The following is a 26,328-nucleotide window of genomic DNA, read 5'->3' as shown; positions in this document are numbered from 1 at the left end:
CCTTCTCTTCTTCACTCTTATCTTCCCCCTTTCCTGCCTTTCCCTTTTCCCTTTCTTGTCATCATTCTCTGTAATATACTCCATTGCTCTAATGTATTCATTTTTACTTTTAGTATTGATTCAACGATATGTTCTGGAGAAATAGCTTTCTAAAGATTGCATTCAGATACACAGATTCAAACCAGTAGAAAGGTTAAGAACATTTTAAAAATATGCTTGTCAGCAGTGGAAGGAAAGCTGTTTGTAGCCAGCAGGTGAGCTGGAGAGGACTACAGGGTGTGGTAGAGATAGTAATAAATTAACTGGCAAGCCAAAAACTATAAAAAAAAAAAATCAGCTATTTCATAGCATAGAAGCATGACAGCTATGAAAAAAGGAGTGCCCCAGGGAATTCTTTTAGAGTTTGATTTTTTTTAAATATGTTTGACATGAAAAATGTTTTAGTACAAATAAAGCAACTGGTATTAAACTTACAGGGAGGGGGGGTTGTGGTTTAGAGTTAGTATGAATAATGCATGATATTTAAAGAAAGAACAGCTCTAAAATGTTCCGGGAGGCAGTCCATGTTGATGGTTGGAATGGTGGTTTTTTCCCCCTATTTTTGAAGCATCATTAATTTAGTATCGTTTTTGTGATTTTTTTTAACGTGATAAGATATCAACCAAAGAAATACTATTTGACTTAGGATATTCTTTCTTCAGATAATTTAGTTTAAGTATCAAGAAGATCAGCAGAATTATTTAAGCATAAAGTGACAGTCATTTACTATAAAAAATAATTTGGCCTAGTTATCCTTTTTAAAAAGCTCATGTAGCCCCGCAAACCAAAATCAACCTCATGGAAGGGGAAAAACAGGATCCGATATTTTGAACATGACTCCATAGGAGACCAGCACAATCTCGTGTTAGTGAATGCATTGTCGCCGTGCTCCATATGCAATCAGAAGCCAATTGTTACTGGACTGTGTACAAGCACACACTGTGCTCAATGGTCTGATGAGGTATTATGGAGATGATGCAAAGAGACTGTGTCGATTAGAAGCTAACAATTTGTTAAAAGTGAAAGCAACTTAACATTTACATTGGGCCAGCTGAGGAGCACTTGGTGTGGCAAGCAGGATGAGCTCCAGGAAGTGGGGGCGGGGGGGCAGGGGGGCACCAGGAAGGCTCCAGGTATTAGTGTCCATGCACACACACACACACACACACACAAAGAGATTTTATTGCTTTCCAATTGACTACCTTTATTGCTGTGATTCTTTCTACACTGTCTCTTCATTATTACATTTAGCTTTCAGTGTGGAAAAGTTCATGCAAAACAGCATGATTATTATAAATGTCAAAAATGTGTGGAGGAACAGCCTATTAAAATATAGCCTAGAGATAGTACATAACACTGACTTTAAATAAGTAGCTGCAGCCAAAGTGATACTCCATTAAATCACTGATATTGTGTAATTTATCCGTGAGTATTAATTTTGATTTCAGTCACCACTATCACAATACATTCCTCATTACTTTCTCTTGGTTCTTCGCGTCGCCGCGCACAGCCTGTGCTCTCAGGTCACAGAAAGCACTTCCTTCCCCTGTGTAGGAGTGGTATGGAGGCAGACGTGAGATGTAGCATTGACCTCTGCTGAAGCGTGCTCAGTCCCTAGCAGACTTTTATGCGGATATCCCATGGAAAATGTGTGGCTCTTTAATCAAGCCATTATCAAAGAGTAAGTGAGAAGCGCCTCATGTGCGTGATTCTGTACTAGGCTCCACCAGAAGTTAACCCAGAAAGCTACGGCTTCCACTCTCATGGAGATTCCAGGCGTCTCACAGAATGTTGGCAGATAAGATTAGCTTCCTTCTCGCCCCTATCAAATTGAAGAGGTTGCATTTTTAAAATTTTTTCTTTATTTTTTATAAAATAAAGTTTAGGCTATGGACAGTCAATAGCTCATAATCTTTTTTGGACTCTAATACTCTGCTTTGCCTACCAAGCCAAAACTTTTTGTTGTTCCAACATAAAACCCTTAATACATTCTCAGTGAACTGAGTGTCAGCCTGGCTTTAAGATATTTTTTTACTCTTAAAAAAATGATGTATTACAAGATTTGTAATGGAGTGAACATGCTTGAATTGCACATTTAATTTTTTTAACATCACATTCATGTTTTGCCAGTTTGCCTACCAGCTATCTGTTAACAAAAAGTTCCAAGGCAGCACTGCAAGTCTATGCCCAACTAAGCCTTTTGTTTCTGCAGATGTTTGGGCTTAGAGCAATGTTGTAAAGCTCAGGCAATCCAAGGACCATGTTTGTACTTGTCTGCTGCGATTCCCTGCGCATTGTCTAAACCTGTATGCATTGTTCTTTCCGACAGGTGATAACTACCCTGTACAGTTCATTTCATCAACAATGGCAGCTGCTGCTACTTCTGGACTCAGCCCTTTACAGCTCCAGGTAAGTGCCAGAAGAAAAAAATGTGGGATACCAGCCAGTTCTTTAGTGGAAAACTGCTAACCAGCTGTATGCTAAATAATGGCCTGAATGTTAAATAATTTTTAAGCATAGCCTAGAAGGATTAACACCTTGTGTACTTACCATACTGAAAATAGAAGAGAAAACTGCCAATTTCAGTATTTTTAAAGGAAAAATGATAATATGACTTAGTACTCTATATTTTCTATCAGGTGAGTTACTGGTTTTACAATTTTTTATTGCTGGCTACTACTATGGGATATGGTAGCTATTTCCTTATCCGTTTTCCATCCACATCTCCATTTATGTCCAGATGATCTATTACACGTAAACATCAAAATAGAAAACAACGTTGGGCATTTTCCTTCTTGCAGCTTATAGGCTAGGAGTTGTTTTCACCAAATTACTTTAACTGCTGGGTAAAATATAAACATACTGCTCTGGAATATGTGTAGCGTCATTCTCATCTTTAGCTTCATGCCAAGTCAAAAGTGCGGGCACGGCATCCCGCCACAGTCTGGATTAGGGTTCTGTACTTATAATGTGAAACTGGGGGAGAAAGTGTTTTGGAGGCTGGATAAAAAATCATTTGTACCTTATCTTCTTCACAGTAGAGCGAGGGGTTTGCAGTAGGATCCGGTGATCTTTATACCCTTCTAGCACTGCCATTTTAATGGGAAATTGACTTTTAATATGAATATATATTTTAACAAAAAGATAATATCATTAAAATAATGGTTAAACCTTCAGTATTCAAACATTTAGAAAGTATGTGATAGTGGAGAACTTGAATTTCAACACAGTGGGAAGTTTAAAGATAGTCTTTTATTCTTATAATTTACTGTGATTATTTTTGCATTTTCTTACAAGGGAATAGCATCTGGCTAGGCATTTTTTTTCTTCTTTGCTATTCCCTCTATGGCTTGAATATAAGAAATGTGCAAATATTGTACCATGAAAAAAATCATTGTGAGTATTTTTAATTGGGTCTGCAAATAATTTTTGCAACACTCTGAGTTTTTGTCATAAGCCTCATCCGGAAAGCCTGGACGATGTTACCCACTATGGACTGCCTAGCAGAGCTAGACGTTTTGCCTAAGAGGAGCAGAAGCCCTACTTCTCTTCCAAAACTTCGCCTTCCCCACTGCTAACACTGGAACTCACTACAGTTGGAAAAATCTAAAAGGAAACCTCCCTCCTAATAAACTTAATCTGTGTCTCCTTTTCCGTATTGCTCTGCTAGAGTGTCTTCTCAAGTCAGAGGCAGAAGCATGAAACCAGTACCATTGCTTGATCCTATAAGCAAGTCTCTATGAAAGACAGTGTCTGGGTCCTCAGCCTTCTACCTTCCATTCTTTGGTGTGGTCAATACCCTGGATTTAGAAATATGTGTTCTGTTTCATGAGTTCTGACAGTATGTTTTGTCTTTTTTTTTTTTTTTTTCTGAATATGCTACTAAACAGAAGGGTCATGTCTCCCACCCACAAATTAACCCAAGGCTAAAGGGCCTAAGTGACCGTTTTGGCAGGAGTTTGGACACCTTTGAACATGGTGGTGGCCACTCTTACAACCACAAACAGATTGAGGTATGAATGCTTCCATTGGTGCTTCATTGGGTGGGGGACTGGATTGTTCAGTCATATTCTAGGCTTTTTTTTTTTTTCTTAAAGTAGCAAACACTCAATCTAAAACTAAAATGTGACCTTTCCCTTTTTCTCATTCCTAAGGAGGCTCATTTTTGCTCCTTTTCTTTCACAGAAGGAGGCAAGCCCCAAACCAATGCCCCTAATGACTTTGGTTGTTTGTTGCTATAAATATTCAGGCAAATTCTTTACAAGTATATTCAAAACCATCCCTTTTCCCCTTACTCTTCTGCTCCTTTTATGTATAGTGCTGTATAATGTTCAGAAACATTTTTTAAAAAAAATCTCATTTGACCATATATAATAACCCTGCAAAGTTGATAAAATATAATTCTGTAACTATAGACAAAACAGTGGAGGTTCAGAGAGACCAAGGCTGTACAATATTCCTGGAGTCTGAGTTAGTACAGTTAGTACCCAGGATTTCTAACTGTCTGATTCAGGTTTCTGAATTTTGTTTTCTCTGGCTGAGGTAGAGCCAGGTGCCAGGGCCTGACTGGTTGCTTTTTGCCCCCATGAACATCTATAGTGTTCCTTTCATGTTTAACTTCCAATAAAGCTCTTTGTTGTTTTTCTGGGATATTCTTACCACTTGGGAGAAAAGATGGCTTTTATGGCTCTTTTGAAAACCAAGCCTTTTTCTTTTATAGGGGTCTAGTCCTCATCTCTCTAATTTCATGCTTGATTTCTTTCTCATATCATAGGAGTCCCTCTCCAACACTATTAGGGCTGCCACTATCTGTTGAATCACCAAAAATAAAAAATAAAAAAAAATTAAGAAAGAAAGAAAGGAAAAGAAAATGGAGGTAGGCTACCTCAGACTGAAACACACTTTAACTTTTTAACTTTCTAGGTTAGATCTAATACTAAATGTTATGTTCTAACCTAGGATGGGAAACTCAACTCAAAAAAAAAAGAGAGAGAGAGAGAGATAGAGAGAGAGAGAGAAGAATTACATCAAGCAAAGCTATATATTCAGATCCTATTGGCTCTGACAGTCTATACGTATCAAATACTGTATAATCAATAGAGTATCCCTTTGATTTATCTCCTCTGCTGCTTTTGAAACTTTATTTTTGAAAAATAATAGAGAAAGATCACCCCTAAGAAGAAAAAAGAAGACAAGATCAAAAGCCACCTTGGAAGTAGCCTAAGGAAGAGTTCCAGAGCTAGCTGCCTGCCTCCCTCTTTTCCTGTCACTTTGATATAAGTTATACGGGGGCTTCCCACCCAGACATGACCAGGCATATACTGTCAGAGCATCTGCTATCTTCTAGACAGCAAGAAGGGATTCCTTTCTTAAAGCTTTCTTTTGGCTGCAGAGAAGGTACCATATTTCTGGACATTCTAAAGATCTACCACGCCTAGGCTGCTAATGTAGGGATAACTGCATATGAAGAACAAGACTTTCTGTGTGATGCCAGGTAGCGAGCGTCCCCGCTCAGGACAGGTAGCTTGTTAAATGTTTAAGCGCTTGGATGAATGTGAAAGCAGGTGGTCTTGGCTCAAATTCAAGACTTCCTCTCTTTGACTTTTATTTTCTCTTGAGGTGTTGAGATCTATCCCATCCACCTTTCTCCGTCAGCAGTTTTCTACCCAATCACTTCTGTGACTAATTTTTCACTTAGGTTGACTTCTCTCCCTGCCCCCATCACGGCCCCCTGATGCTGCCGAATCTGGCTTCTGTTGGGTTTCTGGAAACTATGATATCGTGTGTGTGAGTGCCAGATCTGTGTGGTTCTGTAGCGGTGCCAATCTAGAAGCACAGCCTAAGCCACACGTCTGTCACTCGCATTAGGATGAACAGAGAACCAGTTCGTGAGGGGTCCCTCAGATTTTGCAGTTTAAGTTTGGGCCCATTTGAAAGTTTCCTGGGTTTTTGTTAATTCTCGCTCTGTTTTCTTGCTTTCATTTTTTGCACCTTTCCCCCCAACCCCTGCATGTCAGTAAACCTTTGCTCTGTTTGCTTACATTGTACACTGGTTAGGAAAGACCAACCTTGTTTGAAAGGCAGGTTTCCCAAACTTTCCTGGTATGAACATCCCATGTTTATGAGGACGTCCATGAAAAGCACAGTAGACATACACATGTAAGCTACTACAGACACTCACGTTTGAAATTATAAGCAAAAGTAAAGAGAAAATTTAATAATATATTGCCTTATCAATTTTAAAGTCTGCTCTCTTTTTTAATTCTTCCCTTCTTTGACAAGCTAAAATGTCACAGCTCTGTTAACAGCCAGGATCATGATAGACTGTTGATACTAAGGAAGCATTACAATTATGTTAACTGGTTTTATTTCTAAGCAGAGATTCTTAGGAAGAGGAGCCCATAGCATGTACATGCCACCATCAGCCTACCTCCCCACCTTCAGATACACCTGGCTGCTTTGCTCAGAACTGGTCCTCTTTACCTGGTGTTACAGTTCGTTTGTTCTTCAAAGGTTGTGACTTTTAACATTAATGAGCCTGGATAAATCTTAACAGCATTTCTAGTTCTGCACTGAAAGCCCGAAATTTTGTTATCAAGTAGAAAAAAAAGGTATTTAAAGTGCAAAGACCCTTCTTACATTAGCATATTCCAGTTCTTTCTTTCTTTAAAATAAGCAAGATACAGGAAAGCCTTGGTACTCTGTGCTGATCTAAGGCATGGTTTTCTCTGCCTCAGGGGCACAATATTAGGGAGAGAAGGCCAAAGAATGCTATTTTTAGTTGAACAGTTCAGCAGATGGAGGCATGAATACTCATATATCTGAAGGTTGAGGGGCTTGAACCATTAATTTTGATAATGTATTTAACCCTGGGAACAATCAGAAACTGTAACTCTAAGGTTACAGTGCTTTTGACCTTTAGAGAACAGAGGGCACTTGCTATAGTAAACAATATATTATATTGCTACTTATTCCAATTCTCTACCCGTATAAATTTCAGGACCAGTTGCCATTTGCTTTCCTCAGCTATGTTAGCATTGGTCCTTCAAGTACATCAGAAAGAATGTTAAGGAAGGGGGACCAGTATAATGAGGCAGTCATGTAAATATGGCCTTTAAATAGCTAAGATGTTAAATTGTTTCTGAAAAAATATTGGCTCAAAAACTAAGCTCTGAGTAACTCCTTTCTTTTTTAAATGAAAAAGTAGCTTCAATGTATCAATTCATTTTATGTGGTGAGTTTCAATATGATAGATCCTTAAAAGTAATTTTGTTTTCTTTGTTTTGTTTGTAATTGGGAGTAATGTTGCTTCATAGATGTAGCTTATATTAAATATAATCTGGTACCATAGCATGCAAAGTGATACACCTGTCTCGTGCTTTCTTATTAAATGATGCATGCTTCTCTTTAGCAAATACAGCAGTTAAATATCACACAGCTTAAGAATTTCTAATTAAAATATCTCCACATGTCAGCATATTGGTAATGTATTATTTTAATCCATTTATTTTGTTTATGAAACAGTGACATATGTTTAGATTGTGAAATATATGAGCCTTAAAAATCACTTTATTGAAGAAAATTAATTCCTACAATACTGTCTCAGTAATGTGTTCACTCACCCAGTCAGTCACTGGCGGCACTGCCAGTCTTAATGTTGGGTAGACACACTTACCAGTTTTATCTGCATAACAGTCTTGGAAAGAAGCAATAGCAGTTCTTTTTCTTAGTGCCAAATGATAGAGTTTTTCTTTCCTTACTTTTTTTTTTCTTTCTCATTAATTCAAACCTGCCCCTCCCCCAGACACTTTTTGTGGCTTTTTTTTTTTTAATACAATGAAGGATGGGACTGAGTGTATGTATAGGAGATTCTGAAAGACCAATCAAAATTAAAAACAAGCTAGTTACCTTTTCAAAGTTAGACATAGTAATTTGTTTGTCAGCAGGGAGATGTTTGGGTCAACCCTGAGATAAAGTGACTGTCAGCAGTTATTCCTACAAGACAAGTAATTTCACTCAATGTATTACTGACAGATTGCTCACTTCTCTGAATCACCAGAGAAAACAAACTTAATATTGTTACAGACAGAGTTTCTGTCTTCATTAGCCTCAGAGAATGATTTTTATCGTGCATTCAAAGCCTACCAAGCTTTAGTTGGAACATATTTTAACAGACAAGTTCTTATAATGATAGTATGGATAGTAGCCTAAAATGAAAGGAATTAAATACGAAAATTTTAAAATATCAATATAAGTAGATTTTCACCTTTATTCAATAGGCACTATGTATACTTTAGGGAGATTTGAGAAAAGGAGTATAATTAGAGCCTTAAAACACTAGGAAAACCTATCAATCATAAGTTACTCTTAAATGAAACTATTAAAGTCTTGCCAAGTTTGCAAAGATGGAGGAGAACAATTGAAATTTTTGCAGAAGTAAATGCAAACACATATTTTATTTAAATGATATTGTCAATTTTCATGCTACAAATGGAAAGTGAAGAAGTACCCATCAATATTGAGAATGCTCTAATTCTATTTCAGTTCCAGCCTGAATCTTTATGATATTATATTTAAATGCTCCTCTCTGGCTCATACCCTGTTTTCTTGTTTGTAGTTGTAAACATGCCTCACTGCTGTAGAGGAATGAGAGGGTGAGTTAGGCTTTGCTGGGGAGACTTGGGAGGTTATCATTTCTAATAGAGAGTTGAATAAAGAGTTGATTAGAGTGACCTATTACTAGCTATACAATGGAGAAAAAGGAATGCACTGATTCAAAGCTTGTATTGAGGATGCCAACCATGGGGCTATGCTTTGAGGAGAAATGCTTTCTTTTCCCTTAATCAGCCCTCCCTCACCCCTTTTGATTTTAAAAGTGTGACAGAACTTGGCAATAACATTACAACTGGGATTAGATGAGCTGTGGACTAATGGAATGAACTCCACTTTGGAATCAGAATCTTGGATTTGAGTTTCCATTGTTACTTGCCATGCTGTCCTATAGTGTTCTCAAATTACTTTTTTTTTTTTTGTAAAATGGGGATAATAATCATTTTCATGGTCGTTGTGAATAGTAAGTGGGGTAAGGAGGCATATATTAGATTTCCAAAAAAAAAAAAAATCTTCACCAAAATAGGAAAAAACTTTCCAACATCCCAATAAGCAGTCAGTTCTACTCTGCGTTTGCTGCCTGAAGCTGCTCTAATCTACTAGAATGTAAGTCACTGCATTCAGGGATTTTGTCTCTTTTGTTTACTGTTGAATCCCCAATATCGCCTGGCACAGTATTTGGTAAAATCAGTAAATTAATGAATTTTGTCTTTGTTGGCTATTTGGGACCCAAGTTGCTTTGAAAACATTTTTCTTCGGTTAGGTGCCCTGTGTTTAGGGAGGCACTATTTCATATAAAGAAATTTTTTATTTCTAGGTATGCTTCTTAAGAAAAACAGCAGGTACCAAGTGAATCCTGATGGAGGTTAAAGAAATATAGGCAGGTCATAGAAGGACGCAAAATATGAAAACATTTCCTAGTGTTTGGAAATCAGACTTATATTCAATGAAACAGAATAAGGTTATATCTACCCACAAATTAAAACATTGGCTAAACTGTATTTTCTTTTAAAAATGTGTTTTTCAATAAGTTTTAAGTAATACCTAACAGTTGAGAGAGTATGGCTCTTCTCACATAAAAGCCCTGTTAATCACTGTATTTAAGTTATGTGTTTGATGGGATGTTCAGGTGTACTCACAGAGATGGTTTACTAGGAGCCCAGGACCTTGGAATTACAAAACTAGTGCAGTCCTCTATCTTTCCTTATGTAAGATTTCGACCAATATTCATTTAGCTCCAGCCTCACTAATTAATCTACTAACAGGGAGCTCCCAGTGTGTGAATACTTGTATTTAAACAGACTGCCTGTAAGATGCAATGATTTCTAAAATAGTGACAGGTATTTTTATTCCTGTTTTTATCAAACTGGAGTTTCAGGGTATTGTTTTGTTGGTATCACATATTACATATCTGCATGTACATATGTTATTAGGGGCTATCTTAGAAATCAGAGGGATGGTGTGATTAAGGATACATTGGAAGGTTTGAAAGCAAAACATTCTAGTGTTTTCAAAAATGTTTCACTTCACTTTCTAATCATAGAATTAGTAAGGATATGCAACATTTAGGAAATTTAAATCAGAAAAAGATATGATGAAATATTTTGCAATGTCAGGTAACAGAACAGACTGTGCAGGACAAAAGTGTTTTTAAAAAATCACCTTACTGATGTATGATTGACATACAAAAAGCTGTGCGTATTTATTATATACAATTGGATGAGTTTGGAGACAAATAAACATACATGAAACCATACCACAAACTATGCCATAAACATATTTGTCACCTACTCTGCTTCTTCTTATTGTTATTATTTTGTGTGATAAGAACATTTAACCTAAGTTCTACCATCTTTGTGTTTAAGTACACCGTACAGAATTAAGAACCATATGCTCTATGCTATACGATAGATCTCTTAACTGAAACTTTATGCCCTTTGACTAATACCTCCCATTTCCCCTCCCCCAATTCCTGGCAACCCTATTCTATTCTCTGCCCTATGAGTTTGACTATTTTATATTCCTTATGTTAGTCATATTGCACAGTATTTGTCATTCCATGTCTGGAATATTTAACTTAGCATAATGTCCTACAAGTTCATCCATGTTGTCACAATAGCAGGATTTCCTCCTTTTTAAGGCTGAATAATATTCCATTTTATCCATTAATCTCTTTATCCATTCATCCATCAGTGAGCATTTAGGTTGCTTCCATATCTTGGCTATTGTGAATAATGTTTCAGTGAACATGGGAGTGAAGATACCTCTTTCATATCTAATTTCAGTTCCTTTGGATATATACCCCAAAGTTTCAGGTCTTACATCTAAGTCTTTAATCCGCCTTAAGTTAATTCTTATGTATGGCTTAAGATAAAGGTCCGATTTAGTTATTCTGCACATGGGTATTGTTTCCCCACTGCCATTCATTGAAATGGCTATCCTTTCTTTTGGGTATTCTCATTATCTTTGTCAGTGATTCTTTGACTGTGTATGCTTGAGTTTATTTCTGGTTTCCCCATTCTATTCCATTGCTCTATATATCTGTTTTATGTCGGTATCATACTGTTTTGATTACTGTAACTTTGTAGTATATTTTGAAAATAAGAGGTGTGATACTTCCAGCTTTGTTCTTGTTCAAGATTTCTGTGGCTGTTCAGGGTCTTTTGTGGTTGTATTTGAATTTTAGAATTGATTTTTTCTATTTCTGTAAAAAATGCCATTATGATTTTGATAGGCATTGCATTGCATCTGCAGATCCCTCTGGGTGGTATGGACATTTTAACAATATTAATTCTTCCAATCCAAAAATATTTTAAATGATGTTTTAATTAAAAGGGATTGAGAAGCTCAGTTGGATGGGTTCCCCTCATAGACATGACCAAATGAAAGAATAATACTGATCAGTAGAGCTAACACATAGTTAATACCACTCTGCCAAATTTCCTTTCTCTTTTTTTGTAGAAAAATTCGGATACTACAGGTATATATGTTTGTACAAAATCCATCTGAATTGTAAATTCAGGGAAAATTTGTAACATTCAGGCTCTCTGCAGTGATTTGAAACCATCATGCATTATTCTGACTGTTCTAGATTATTAGGATTAGGATAATAACTGGATTCTCTTACTTATATTCCAAGCCTAAATGGCACTAATAGTGGATTCTTTTCTAAATATAAATAAACAAGCCCGAAACATCTACTCTGTACTCTGTACTGGTTGCTGTGTGGATAAAAAAATCACATCACATCACATCTTTCCATCTTTCATTCCTCCCTTATAATTGATGACATCAGTAAGGTCATCTTGAGTCAGACTGAGAGGAATTAATTTGTTTTTTTTGTTTTGTTTTGTTTTATAATACCAATTCCTTTATATTTATAATCATTTAATGTGAGGTTAGCTAAGTATTTGCATTTCCTTTTTACACACTAAAAAATGAAGGCAGAATAGAGCCAAATAAATTTCCCAAGACTTCCATCCTCTTGGTTTAAGGACTTAAATCAGAATTCTTAATTTTCAGGAAACTGCATTGAGTTAATTCCTTATTATGTGTTTCTCTTATAGCACAGCTGTAATATCTGTAACCAACCTTTGATGTCATAATATATAAATTAATCTAAACTATGATCCTTGATACCTTGTCAGTGATTTCCCTAATATTGTTGACCTTGAGCAGTATGAACTAAAACAAAAATAAATAAATGATAGGTATGTATAAAAAATTTATTTCTTAAAATTTATACATGTGTTGACCATCTCAAACCTTAAAAACTGCAAGCATGCAAAGCCAATTTGAAATAGAGCTGTTTTTAATCTAGAAAATCCACTTTTGGAATATTTGTCCAAATTTTTACTCTAATTCACTTATCCGTTGAAACTAAAGTTAGAATGAAGTATTACAACTTTTCTTTTTTAATTCTTGTTATTGGAAATCACACTGTTACTTTGAATATGACTGGTTTCAGTGACATAACGCATAGCGTATCTTAGAGTTGCATCAAAATCTTTTTTTTTTTGAAAAAGGAGCTTATAAATTATCATGCTCAGGAAATTTGGAAAAGTTTGTATAAAAATTCAAATGTAACAAATTTAATCATTCAATTATTCAACAAATATTTATCTAGTGCCAAGTATTATTCTAGACCAATAATCCTCAATAAGAGGCAGCGTTGCCTCCTACGGTTCGGTTGACAATGTCTGGAGACATTACTGATTGTTATGACTTGGGGGTGGAGTCGGAGATACTACTGGCCTCTAGTGGGTAAAGCATCTAGGGATACTGGTGAATATCCTACAATAGATAGTCCCCCCCACAACCTTCGCCAACCCGGACAAACAAAAATGATCCAGTCCAAAAAACAGTCGTGTTGAGGTTGAGAAAACCTGTCTTAGATATTGGGGAAAGAGCAGTGAATAAAACAAAGTCCTTGCCCTCATGGAGTTTACATTCTAGTGGGGGAGGAATCTTTATATGATAAAGAGTTGGGATTGCAAATCTCACTCATTTTAGCAGAAGTATCCCATCTATCAATCTACCTGTATATCTGAGCCTGGATGGGCAGATTTTTAAAAGCTGAGACTTATTTGATTGTTTATCCTCAGCTCCACTTTGATCTTCAAAACTAAGAATTTTATTCTAGCAGTCACTTCTGGCTGGAATACTCACAATTTTCCTCAGGCTCATCTTTTCAATTGTATTAAGCATACCATCTACTCTGACTTTCAGTAAAGGAATATTATTTCTGACTATAATAGTGTAGACGCCTATCTTTCAGAGTGAAGTAAATATGAAATTTGGTGAGGACCTGGGAACTGTTCATTCGTTTTTATAGGATGCTATTTATGGAGATCCCATAGGATGAGCGGAATCATTCTTGGCAGAAAACCTGCATTTGGTGTGTGAATTGGATATTATAAGGGAAACCTGAATTTCTTGCTAAAAACAAAACGAAACAAAACAGGTATAAAAATAGTATGGATATTATTTATACGTATACAGATACACACATACCAACACATATATAATACATGTGGTATAGTTTTTTACAGTTTAATGAGCAATTTATATTTCCTCTTTATAATAAACATACTTTAATATTATCCCCATATTTTAGAAGAAGAAAGTGAGGCTCAGATGGATTAAGTGACTTGAACCAGATTACTTATCTATTAAACAAAATTAGGACTATACAAGATGGTGTAAGTGCATTTAAAATTTACTTCTTGACTGGGATTCTTTGCTTTAAACTCTGCTGGCTGATATGTAGGAAGCATAGTCATTTAAAAGCTTCTGTGCATAACTCACTCCCCTGTTATAGTATTTAAGTGAATTAAAAGTAATTTAATTGCATTACAAAAGGGGAAAATTTCAAAGTCATCATGACATTCTTGGGATCCCCGCATGTATTTTCCAAATTTCCAGTTAGCTGTCCAGAAGAAGCTTGAAGCCTAATAGAATTTAACAAGGATAAGAAGAAGTCTCATGAAATCTGTCTTATCTCATTCCATAGTTTTCTTTTGAGGAAAATGCTTAGAATGTTTTTGCCGAGTGCCAGAGCTCTATTCTTTTGAGGGTTTCTGGGGCTGTCTCCTAATTTCAAAGTTCCGACGAGTGTCCGGGGGTAGATGGGGAGTGTGCCCTCGCCCATCCCTTGCCCGTGCTGCCCTCTGAGCTCTGAGCATGCTCAGCAGGTTGCATGCCAGCAGAGGAAGCAGATGTTTGACCATACTGGAATGGAGCGCCTGCTGCATCAGGAGCTGGGGATTCCTCTTGACATCTGGACATGGCTGGGTCGGGATGCCTGCCTTGGGCCAGGAGGCTGTGGGGGCCGAGGGGCAGAGAGCACAGAGTCTTTGCTGCTCTTTAAGCGATTAGTGCACTGAAGCAGCAATAATGCTGAATTATCGCTTGGCTGCGTTCTTATCAGCAATCTTGGGACAATAGGAGAGTCAGGAAGGAGCCTTTACAGTAAAGTCATGTTCAGAGAGACAAGACTAATTATAGAGTATTAAAAGAGCTTTATTTTAAGTGATTTCATTTACAAATAGCTCCGGACAGTGTATGGAACTTTTTAAAACTGTAAACCCAATAGTCTAAAAAGCCTTCTAACTGAAAGCGGCTAGTATAGAGCCATTATTTCAGCAATTGTCCACTTTTAGAGTTTGGCCAAGTAGTGCTATAGAAGATAGAGCATCTGCTAAAAAGAGAAAATACACCAATACTTGTCGCTATCAGGGACAAGTTCTCTAACTTGAGAGGAAGGAAGCCTTTTAGGTAAGAGATTGACTGAATTATGCCCTGGCTTTTACAGTTTTACTTTATCACACTGAAAACTGGTCTGCATTTGCTACCCAGAACTGAAACCATCTGTTACACCAATTTCCTTTATGGGGTATGTGTTATTTAAGCACAATGGATATAGAAATGTGTAGGTTAAAATATATTATGCAATGAACAGTTGATGCATTATGTAGCTTTTCCTCTTATAATTTTTCCTTAGTGAGACTTCTGTGTTCACGGAAGCCTTCTTATAAACAGATTATGGCCAGTTGTGTTCACAGTAGTATATTGGAGAAGAATGCAGTGCTGCTCTCACTTAACCTCTCGTATTCTAAGGGGGTTATATTTAATTAACACTGGTGAGAGGCTGACCTGAGAGGCTGTGGAAAGTGATTGAGCTGCATTTTCCAAGCTCTACTCTAGTCAGCTGGGAGAGAAATTAAAAAAAAAAAATTAGAAAGTACTGTTTTCTGAAATTCCTTCTAACTAAGCTGTATTTCAACGGGCCATTTAATGCTCAAATGGACAAAGGTATTACTTCAGTCATTGAATTGTATCAAACTCCTTCTCAGAGGCCCAGTTTAAAAACTCTGAAGGAAAAGTGGTTTAGCATCGCATTCTCAATGGAGTATCACTTGCTCTGCTTAAAAAGAGAAAAGCAAATAAATTAAAAAAAAAAAAAAAGGCAGGAGAAACACTCCCTGTCAGTAAATGCAGTGGAGCATGTGGCCCATGTAGTCCTCACTACACTGGGATTGCCCTCCCGAGTTTAGGGGTTCCTTAGCCCCCGTAAGACACCCCTCTCTGCAGCGTGGCTGTTTACCTGCTCAGAACATTTTCTTCACATCCAAGCAAGTGTTTGCTCCAGGACCCACGGGGCAGTCTCTGGATAATGCACAGGTAAATCATGGCTTAGATGGAACACAACCAGGAGAGAGTGAGAAGCTTTGTTGAGATAATAGAAGCCTGGATACGACTGACTGGGGTGGAAGTCCTTCGTTTCCCCATCCATTTACCAATCATTTTAATAATGAGCATTTTTTAGTCATTTAATAAAGGGACATTTTTTAGTTGCAAAGCAAAATAGTCATACATAATTCATCTATATCCAACCATACCATTCCTGATTTTAGATTCAGCTCTGCTACCTCTCCGAATTATGAGACGCTATCACCACACACAGATACACTTCACTATGAAACAGGAAGATGACTGTACATCATTAGGTGACGATTTGCCACCACGTATCGGAGCAACATGCTTCCTCTTTACTCAGCAGCTAGCTTGTGCTCTGACGTGTTTTCTGTTTGTATGATAGTGAATGGCTTGGAGGTTTCAAGAAAGCAGCGCTTCTTGGTTCGTCAAGACCTCTTCAGTTAACAAAGCTATGTGACCCAAAACAAACAAACAAATACACAAAAAAGAGCTGTGTGACCTTGAGCTAACTTTCCCTGCACCTCAGTCTCCTCATCTGCGAAACGGGGATGATGGCACCTCCCATGTTGTAAGGATTAAATGAGGTAGTGCAACCCAGTCGCCTAGCACAAGGTCTGCTACGTGGTAAATACTCGGTAAACACCATTTCTCTCCACACCTTTGTACTAGTGTCTTTTTTATTCATTTATTCATTAAAACATATTTTAAAAGCATATACTACATGCTTTAGGCACTCAGGCTAAGGAAGTTATTGACCTCTTATGGTAACAGCCTAGTGAGGAACCCAACTAAGTGAGCAACACTTCAAAGTGATAAGAACAGATAACATTAGCAAATCATTTGGTAAATATGTATATAAATATATTCACTTACTGGTGGACCAAGATGGTTGTATATAGGCTTTTTGAAATCTTTTGGTCCTAATACCTATGCCTGATGACTGCTCCTGAATTAAAAAAGCATAAGGCCCAGTGCAGTGTTCTTTAGAAAGAAGTGATGGCCAGGTGGTGAATAAGGTACTTTAAACTGGACTTTCCACTAATTAAGAAAAAAATGCCAACATATTGAAAGAAAAGCCTTCACAAATAGGCAATGGATTGTAAATTGCATAGATTTTCAGAGCTGGAAAGGGCTTCAGAGGCCTTGAGGGCCAAATCTGAACTCTACCACCAGTTTCATGAGCATGGGCAAATTAATCTTCCTATGCCCAGATTCCATTAAATGAGATTAGGAGTAATACTCGCTCCAAAGGGCAGTTGTGAAGAATAAATAAGAAAATCCTTATGAAAAGTGCTTTACACACTGTCAAGTATTATGTGAAGTTTCTGGTTTTACAGTTGAAGAGACTGAGGTCCAGAAAGATGGATTAACATGACCAAAGCCACACAGCTTGTAAGTGGCCTGTGTCAGGATATGCGGAATTGTGAGGCAGTGCAGTGAAGAGCTAAAGTTGATTGCTTCCTTTAAATACATTTCTAAGAAATGAACTGAACCAAATTGAAACATGGCCAAGGAGACAATGTAGCTCATGCCTCCACATATTCTAGGTGTGGATGGTTGGGGATGAGTTTTTGTAAGGATAGATTTTTTTGCAATTGAATGTACCAACCTAATGAAGATGATGATCCTTTAAAAAAACAAAATAAAGCATATTCAAGAATAAGACCCTGTAACAGTGCTGGTGGTAGCGAAAAGGCCAGAATATAAATTTATATTAACATGAAAAAAGGGATTTATTATTTAATTAATTCACTCTTGCATCGATTCCCCCAAATGTTTATTAAGTACCTACTGTGTGTAGTAAGCACGCTTTTCTACTTGCAAGATACTAAGATCAGACCTTGATCCCTGCCCTCCGAGGGCCCGCAGTCTAGTAAACCATGTGATAATTGTTGAAATAGATGTGCGTGCAGAATGGAAACACTGCGGGAGGGGGTGTTAAGGTCTGCCTGGGGAAACACGGGCGATCTTCATGGATGAGGTGATGTTAAAATGGAATCTTGAAAGGAGAGTGGAAACTCTCTAGGTTTATGGGGCAAGGATAGAGCATGGCAGAGGGAACAGGGAAGAGAAAAAGCAGTCCAGACAAAGAGCACAGCATGCCCGGAGGTATAGAAGCTATAGACAGCATGGCGCATTCAGGAAACGACCAACAGTCTGGCACAGGCCGGGTGTACAAGAGCTGTAGTTGGTGAGGTCGGAAAGGTAAGCAGGGGGTCAGATCACAAAGTGCCTTTCATACCACACTTGGGAATTTGCAATGCATGTGGCAGACATGATTTTATTCACACCGTAAATGGTAAAGTGGTATAAGGTATAGCGAACAACTTTATGATGTGATATTCCTCTATTAATTTGATCTCTAGTTTACATTTCCCATTACACTAGATTTAATAGTTAGGGAACTATGTTTGGTAAGATTCATAGTCCCTTTAGTACAATGGTACCCTGTGGCAAGTGAAACTGTACAAATAGTGTAATGATACATGCAGAATAAACAAAACTGTTTAAGATTGAAGCAAAGCCAAGGTCCAGCCGTTTCCCTGGGACTTGGGGAAATCTTGTAATCTGAAGTTTGTACTAAACCCAATCGTATTTAGCACATTGCTTCTCAGTGAATGGGCCCTGATACTATATTTCAAACAAATGATGAAGCAAGGAGTAAAAATCTATAAAGAAAAGCTATGGTTCTTCTAATTGTGCAATTATGCCCCTTTCTGGAATAATAAAATGTTCCTTGGCGGAGGTCAGGATCTCTGCCACTGACTTATTTAACAGATCCTCTTAACATCTGTCCTGCAGACTGTGCACTTTATTAGCAGACAAGAGACCCAACAGACTTTGCCTGCTGTGTCCCTTTTTCACATTCACACAGCTGTGGATTAACTCAGACTTTCCAGAAGAGGACCAACCAGAAGGGATAGTAACGTTATTGGCTGATTCTAAAATGATGGGAAAAAAGAGCAGAAACAAATGTTGCCCTAGTACAATTCAGTGTTTTTAGGGTGACAATTACCAGTCTGTTTTAAAAAGGAATAAAAGCAGCGATTTCACTAAAAAAGGAAAGTCTATTCATATCTGTGTGGGAACCTAATCAGGCTCTTGTTTCCAATGACGATGCCTCCACAGTCGCACCAGGTCTGCGACAAGAATGCTCCTTTTGTACGCCGATAATGTGGAAACGATAAAATTCCCTCTAAGAGACATATGTGTTTACATCATGAGATGTGTTATTTGACAAAATGCTTTGTTCTCCTCATATTTTCCATGCAGAGTTTCATGCTGGGTTGTTTGGCTGGAAATCTTTGATTAACTAGAATTAGTTGCTGAAATAAAATAGACACTTTTGTTTTATGAGTCCTCTTGCTGAGCTGTAAATTATAGTAAAACATATAAGGAGTGACAGGAAGAAGTGCTGATTTGAACCTCTGACCCACGACAGGCACGAAAACATAAGATTATTCCTTCAAAGAGCTGCATAGAGACATAAATATTTCACGGTCCACTCGGAATCATGCCCTCTTAACAAACTAAAGCTGCGATTTTACATCATGTAATGAGAGTTTTCCAGAGGTGTTATGGTAGGCTTACATGAGGTACTGAGATTCTGAAATATCCCTCCTGAATTAGGATCTTGAATGCTTAAAGATTTTCTTTGTCCAGCAATGGAAAAAACAAACAAACAAACAAAAACCCCAAGAGCAGAACAAAGTTCTGAATAGCCACGGGTGGTTTCCCTTTACTAGGGAAGTGCCTGAGATTTTATAAATCTTCAGGCATCTCAAAGTCACCTTGGCCTTTAGTGTGACCATCTTAGTTCTGTGAAGCAGTCTGGTGCTAGCCTGAAGGATGGGTTTTTGTTTTTGTTTTTTTGCAGGGGCGGGGGGTTTCCCGTTAATAAAAGCAGAACAGAAACTCTGTTAAATCTGAACACTGCACATTCTAGGGCTTGGTATTCATTCTGCTCAAGATTATTGTTTTTTTTTTTATTAAATAATTTTATAGCATTACTTAAACATTTTAGTTAACATAGGATCTCTTCCCAGAGCTTCCACATAGGCAAAGCTTTCCTAACTATCCTCAGTCAAAACTGTGATGGGTGTGTTAACTCACATTATTCTGGTAATCATTTCACATTATATATAATATGTATATATTATAATATATATATATCTCATATCATCACATTGTACACCTAAACCTGACACAGTATTTTTTGCCAATATCTCAATAAAACTGGGGGGAAAATCCCTAACTGTTCCCAGTGATGGTATTCCAGTAGCAATTTGTAAATGTTTCTACGCTACTGTTCATCATATTGTAACTCTCTTTCTCCTTCCTCTCCTTGCTGTGAGTTCCTGAGAGGCAGCGTATCTTCTTCATCTTTGTATCCCTCATACATTTTTGCTAAATTGAATAAAAATGCCGGATGTTTTTCTGAGTAAGATCTTTGGAGTGATATCTCTTCAAGAGAATATACTGATAGGAATAAGAGCCTACAAGAATTGAATCTTTATAGTGTGCCCTTCTTCTATGATGTTATGTGCATTAACTCATTTGCTCCATACAACAGTCTTTGGAGTAGGTACTATTATTTTTCCCATCTTAAAGATGTGAAAATTTAAGACCCGGAGAGAATAAATAACCTTGCCTTAGATTACAGAGTTCTGACAAAAAAGTGTGCGAGCTAATCACTGTGCTGTCCTGTCTCTCACAGCAACATATAAACCTTATTTTTCTAAGTGTCTTCTTTAGTCCTTTATATTCACCATTACCTGCTTCATCTGCTATAAGGATTTTTAAAGGTGGGCTGTTGATATATGTATCAGTATTACATCTAGTGACAGTAAACTGTGTTGCATGTTTATTACACACTATTTGAATGATTTTTACCATGGCTGCTATGGATAAGGTATCATTCCTTTCTGCTAATTAGGGAGTAAGCCATGGGTATTACTGTAGGATACAGATGGCATATTTACATACTGCAAAATATGCCGAACTTCTCCAATTGGCAATATTAATAATTTGCAGTTCAAAAAATGACAGTTAGTGGAGGTAGCTCTGAAACAGGGTAAAACATTTATTTGAGTTTAAAAAATGCAGAAGAAAAGAAACGAGGAAAGTAAGAAGAGGACATCTTGTAATATTTCTTATCGAGTTTACTTTATCACTTAAAAGTGAATTCAAAATACATCCTTACCTCCCTGAATAATTATTTCAAATGTACATTCCATGTTAATATTATTGATATGAAATTTCTGTTTAATAAATCTGTGCATTTCATCATAGGCATGGATTTTGTTCATTAGCATGACTCTTGTGTTCAGTCTTCCATAGCCTCCTGAGAAATTAAAAACCAAGTTCAGTTTAAAAACACTAAAAGCATTTTCATATAATAAATATGTTTATTTCCAACCATCAACATTTGTTCTGTCCATTGATTAAAGTGAAGAAAAAGAGCATTTAGAAAATATTATACTTTTCTTTCATGCAATTTTGTTTTCCCAAATATATTTTTTAAACAATTTAAATAAAAACTTACTCCTTTTTCATCGAATACTCACTCATATTTGTCTTCATTCTGTTGTTTTGGAGGCTTCATTATGGATGGCAATCGAAGGGCATAGAAGCCGAGCAGTTGTAGAATATTTTTCAAGCAACAGCATCTGGTTTCTTGGCAGTCGTCATGGGCCAAGGCAAGGCAGACCTGGCATATCTCCAGATTTTTCTGTGGGTATTGCTGAGGGATTTCCAGGTCTGCCATGTTGTTGTAATGATGTTTCCTAGAAACCCGGAAACTCGGAATGGAATCCGAAGTCTGTTTGATAGTGTTTGAGGTCTACATGGTCTGGCTCCCTTGACCTCTTTTTGACATCTGACCCATCACCCTTTGCCCAGCTCACTCTGCTCCAGCCACACTGGCCTCCTTGCTGTTCCCCACACATTCTAAGCATAAGCATCTCTTTGCCTCAGGACATTCACCTATCTTTGCCTCTGCCTGGGATGCTATCCCGGGGTAGTGACATGGCTTACTCCCTCACTTCTTTCAGGTCTCTACTCAAATGCCCCTTCTTTTAGTTTTCCTGACCTCCTCGATATTTAAAAATAACCCCTCCCCCATATTGATGTATGTCACTTTATATTCATGGCCCATATTAGCATCAAAGTTACATTTATCTACGTGCTTATTTATCGTTGTCTCTTCCCCTCTCCCTGCTCCAAACTCACAGCTCACTTCTGTTTTCCCAAATAGTGCCTGGCCATTAGTTACCGCTCAATAAATAATTTTTGAATGAATCTGAACCAAAATTCACATTTTGGTTACAAAGAAACAATGCTTTTAAATATTAGGAACCTAACATATACTCATTTACTAAAAAAGTACTTTGTTGAACTCAGCACATGTATTCAAATATATATATACCCATTGAAATTTCCCTGTGACTTAATGGCTATGGGAAATAATCCTTAGATTTCAAATCCAACTTCTGGGCTCCGATGAGTTTTTATTTCCTATTGGTAGAGTCAAAATGCACTTGTTTAAGTTTCTCTGGTGAGCTACAGCTTTGTGACTAGAGAGTTAAAGGAGCCTTACGAATGCAAGCTGTACCGCTTGGAGCCCATTCAGAGAGCTGGGTCTCTTCCGCAGTGCCTGCCCAGCTCTTGGAAGCAGAAGGAAAACAGTCAGATTCATTCCCATAATGTCGATTTCCAACTGCCCTCATTATCACCTCTTTGAATAACTTGCTTCAAGAACCAAAGTACTAATTGTTTCAATGACTGAACTTTATTTCCGTAAATAAAGCGTTATGTATTTACATACTTTATTTGGTACCCTGAAAGAAAGATACCTGGAAGAAGCAGGGAGAGACCGAGTTTTCTTGTTAAAATTATTGGGAGTCACTTTGTTTATACTTAGTTATTTGCACTGTGCAACTATTTTCCATGAGGAGAAGCTCTTCTGAACTCATTCCAATATAATTGATGTAATCCAAGAAGTAATTCTGGTGGTTTTTGTTGTTTTGTTTTGTTTTGTTTTGTTTTGTTTTGTTTTGTTTTGTTTTGTTGTTGTAGCAGATGGCTGACTGGGTGCTCAACCTGATTTATTCAGAATTTTTTTTTTTAAAGATTTTATTTATTTTTTAGACAGAGATAGAGACAGCCAGTGAGAGAGGGAACACAGCAGGGGAGAGGAAGAGGAAGAAGCAGGCTCCCAACCAAGGAGCCTGATGTGGGGCTCGATCCCGGATCGCCAGGATCACGCCCTGAGCCGAAGGCAGACGCTTAATGACTGAGCCACCCAGGCGCCCCTATTCAGAATTTTTTTAAAAAGTTCTCTTCATGGAAGGGTAGGACCATTGACCTAAGCCTCTTGCCTTTTCTTTTTTCTTTACTTTTATTCTTTTTTACAGCTTCTCCTCTCCTATACCCAGCATATTCTCTTCTTGCCTCCCCACCCCATAAGCACAAGGCTTATATCAGAGGAACTACTCAGTGCTCTAGAAAATAGGCAAGAGGATCTCTAGCCAGGAAAACTTTTTTTTCGATTCATTTTTCTTTACTTGACATTCTTGAGCAGGCTGCAGGGATAATGAAATGAATTAAACAGGTCCTGGCTTTCCAATGGCTTACCATCAATGCTTGTTCTATTTTTCCTTTAGTTGTTGTGGAAAGGCAAATAGCTGAAGTCCCAAAGGTGGTGAAATAGGTCCACTCTCACTTGAGACAGATTTTTGGCCCTTTGTGTGTATTTGCATAAACTTTCATTTTAAAAATCTGAAAATACCTTAACATGATTATAATTAATTAAGCTAATTACTGTAGGTGCATTTTAAAATTTGTACATTTTAAAACAAATATTAAAATAAAATTCAACAACATAAATTATTCTTGGGTGCCCAGTGATTACCTTTCAAGTACATATTGGATACATTTCGCTTTTAATTCTAGGGGAATGGTGGGAAAACAATCCTTTTATGTAGTCCAGATCAAGAGCTCTGATAAAATGTACATGTTCTGTTTGCACTGAGTTCCCTAAGAGAACAGGACACAAGGAGAAAAGAGTCTATGTGAACACAGAAGGGAGCAAGTAGTGAATCTGGGTTCTAGGTTTCCTTCTATCAACTGCTTGCCCCTTGGTATTCTTATGCAAATCACCTTCCCTCAATAGGTTTGAGTTTCCCTCATCTGTAAAGCAAAGGGGTTGGATTGGATGATGTTTACAGTTCTTCCTTCTGCTAACATTGTGTTATCTGGTGTTTCCTTGTAAGAAAATCAGTGCATGACTTAATGAACCCACATGCTTATAGGTTCAAGAAGACCAAAACAGAGAAAGATGACTTCCATCTCTGGGGCTCCTTTTGGACAGGGTGTAAGGAAAGGTATAAGAAGAAAAGGGTGTGGGCAGAAATGATGATTCCAAAATGATAGAGACAAGAAGGGAAATAAAGGAGTTTTAGTGGTCAGTGTTAAGAGAGCATCTATTAAATGCCAGGCATGATGTTAGGTGCTAGGGACATAAATAAGACTCAGTCCTTCCCTTAAGGAGCTTGTAATCTGCTGGGAGATAAAGAAAAAAAAAAGACATTCCATAGAGTACGCAGGAATAGAAGAGATATGGTGCGAGCACAAAAGAGGCAGGGGTCAGATAAGGCTTTAAGGAGAAAGTGATTTTTGACTTGAGACTCAAAAGATGAGTAGGATTATGACAAACAAGAGGGGTTGATAGGAAAAGGAAGAATATGGCAGGAGAAAAAGGAGGCTGACTTGGAAATTAACCCCATATGTGAGGAGTGAGAGTGGTAGCTCTTCTCTTATTCCTTCTCATCTCCTATCCCTACAAGCCAATTTTCTTTGGTGTCAAATATTAGGGGTATAGCTAAACAAGTACCTTCTATGCTGAAAAACAAGGACTTCAGTTCTTTCCTTCCATAAAACCACAGCTATATTTCCTGGATCGTTTTGTTGACATTGGAGGTTTATGAGAAGTAAAAGTATTTGTGATCTCTTTCAAATTATTTTTAAGCTTTCTCTGCAACCCCCCAACCAGTCTGTAATGACTTGTTACTGACATATTTTCTTCCCTGTGCTGAACAAGCACTAAATCATGCTGCTTAATTACCCCTGTCTCCGTTCTACCTTCTCACAGCCTCACAGCTGAGCTTGTCCAGCTTTATGGCGTGCCTTGCTTGGTAGGCAGAGGAATGGTCATCAGCATTGTTTTGAGAAGGTAACAAAACCCAGGATGTCCCTGGAGAACTGAGCCGGGCTTGTGTTAGGCAGCATCAATCAAGTAAATAGTGACATTTCCTTAAAGATGCCCCTCACCCACCCTGCTTGTTTCTTCTAACATCTCCAATTGCCCACTGCCCCCAGTAGTGTGTGGTGCACAAGAATGGAATCTGAGTTAACCAGGGCTGAGGGTCTGGGGTTCTCAGATATTATGTGGGGCTAATGGGGTAAATATAAGTGTTGGGGTTGAAAGCTTTCACTAGTGCCTATTGAATCTGTTTTTATAGAATAGCATTTTCCCTTCCCTTCTTCACTTCATTATCCACCAATAGGCTAGTTGTATTTGAGGAAAAATGTTTTTTCTTTCTCTCTAGGCCAGATTCCGACAGGCCACTTTAAAATGCCCTTTCTAATTGAAATGACAAAACACAGGAGAATTTACTCCAAAGAGAATCTAGTGTGTGAAGCTGTGCCTGCTTTTTTACTGTTGGTTTCCATATACTGGAGCATACTGGTGCCAATTTAAAGCCCCTGTCAATTTCCATTTTTATCAAGTTCTCCTATTTCTACCTATACTCTGCATAGTTCTTTTTACTTTATCAGTCTATTAAATATGTGTCGCTAGGGTATTTCGAGTGTCTTCTCTTATGGCTCAGAAATTGGCTGGAGAAGGGAGTTGTTTAGATCAAACTGTGCCCCTTGCTCCTTCAAGGTGGCTGGTGGTACCATTAACTCTTTCCATATTTGAGGACTGTGAAGTGCCATTTGAGAGAAAGTCGCTGCAAGACATCTGGAAATACAGTTTGCTATTTGAGAACTTGGAACAGCAGCAACAACAGAATCTCTCTTCTCCTTAGACAATGATTCTTGTCTGGTGGCTAGGAACAGGAAATGGGTTTCATTATTATTCACTGTATAGCTTGTTTAAAGCACACGGGCTTTAAAGTGAGACTGACTCTAAAATAGATAATAATTCCCATTTTATACAGTTATTTGAAAACTAAATAAAATAATAAATGTAAAATGCCTGACAGAACCTGACCGAGTTAGTGTACAATGTATGTTTGTTGAATGAACACATGAATGAATGGAGGTGATGACTGAATGGCTGGGTGAGTGGTTATGTGGTTATGTGAAAATCGTGTGATTATGAGAATACAGGCCTTGCACCTTTTTTTCTATGGGGCTCCCTGTTGGAGATCTTACATGCTTTAATCATAGAAAGTA

The 26,328-nt window shown here is 37.6% G+C and overlaps 1 protein-coding gene across 31 annotated transcripts in view; it reads left to right on the top strand.

The window, feature by feature from the left end:
- SOX6 (SRY-box transcription factor 6) overlaps positions 1-26,328 on the top strand; it is a 583,500-nt gene that overhangs the window by 468,734 nt on the left and 88,438 nt on the right. For 26 of the 31 annotated variants that reach the window (XM_034646122.1, XM_034646128.1, XM_034646121.1 and 23 more), the window contains 2 exons: positions 2,369-2,448; positions 3,930-4,052. In XM_034646122.1, the coding sequence (XP_034502013.1) occupies positions 2,369-2,448; positions 3,930-4,052 (203 nt within the window). The remainder of the gene's footprint in view (positions 1-2,368; positions 2,449-3,929; positions 4,053-26,328) is intronic. The other 5 variants (XM_034646117.1, XM_034646130.1, XM_034646115.1 and 2 more) reach the window with 1 other exon arrangement.

The sequence above is a fragment of the Ailuropoda melanoleuca genome, chromosome 16 (genome assembly GCF_002007445.2).
Source record: "Ailuropoda melanoleuca isolate Jingjing chromosome 16, ASM200744v2, whole genome shotgun sequence".
In the NCBI taxonomy this organism is placed as follows: Eukaryota; Metazoa; Chordata; class Mammalia; order Carnivora; family Ursidae; genus Ailuropoda; species Ailuropoda melanoleuca.
The sequence above is the reverse complement of the archived record's forward strand: the minus strand, read 5'-3'. Positions and strand labels throughout refer to the sequence as shown.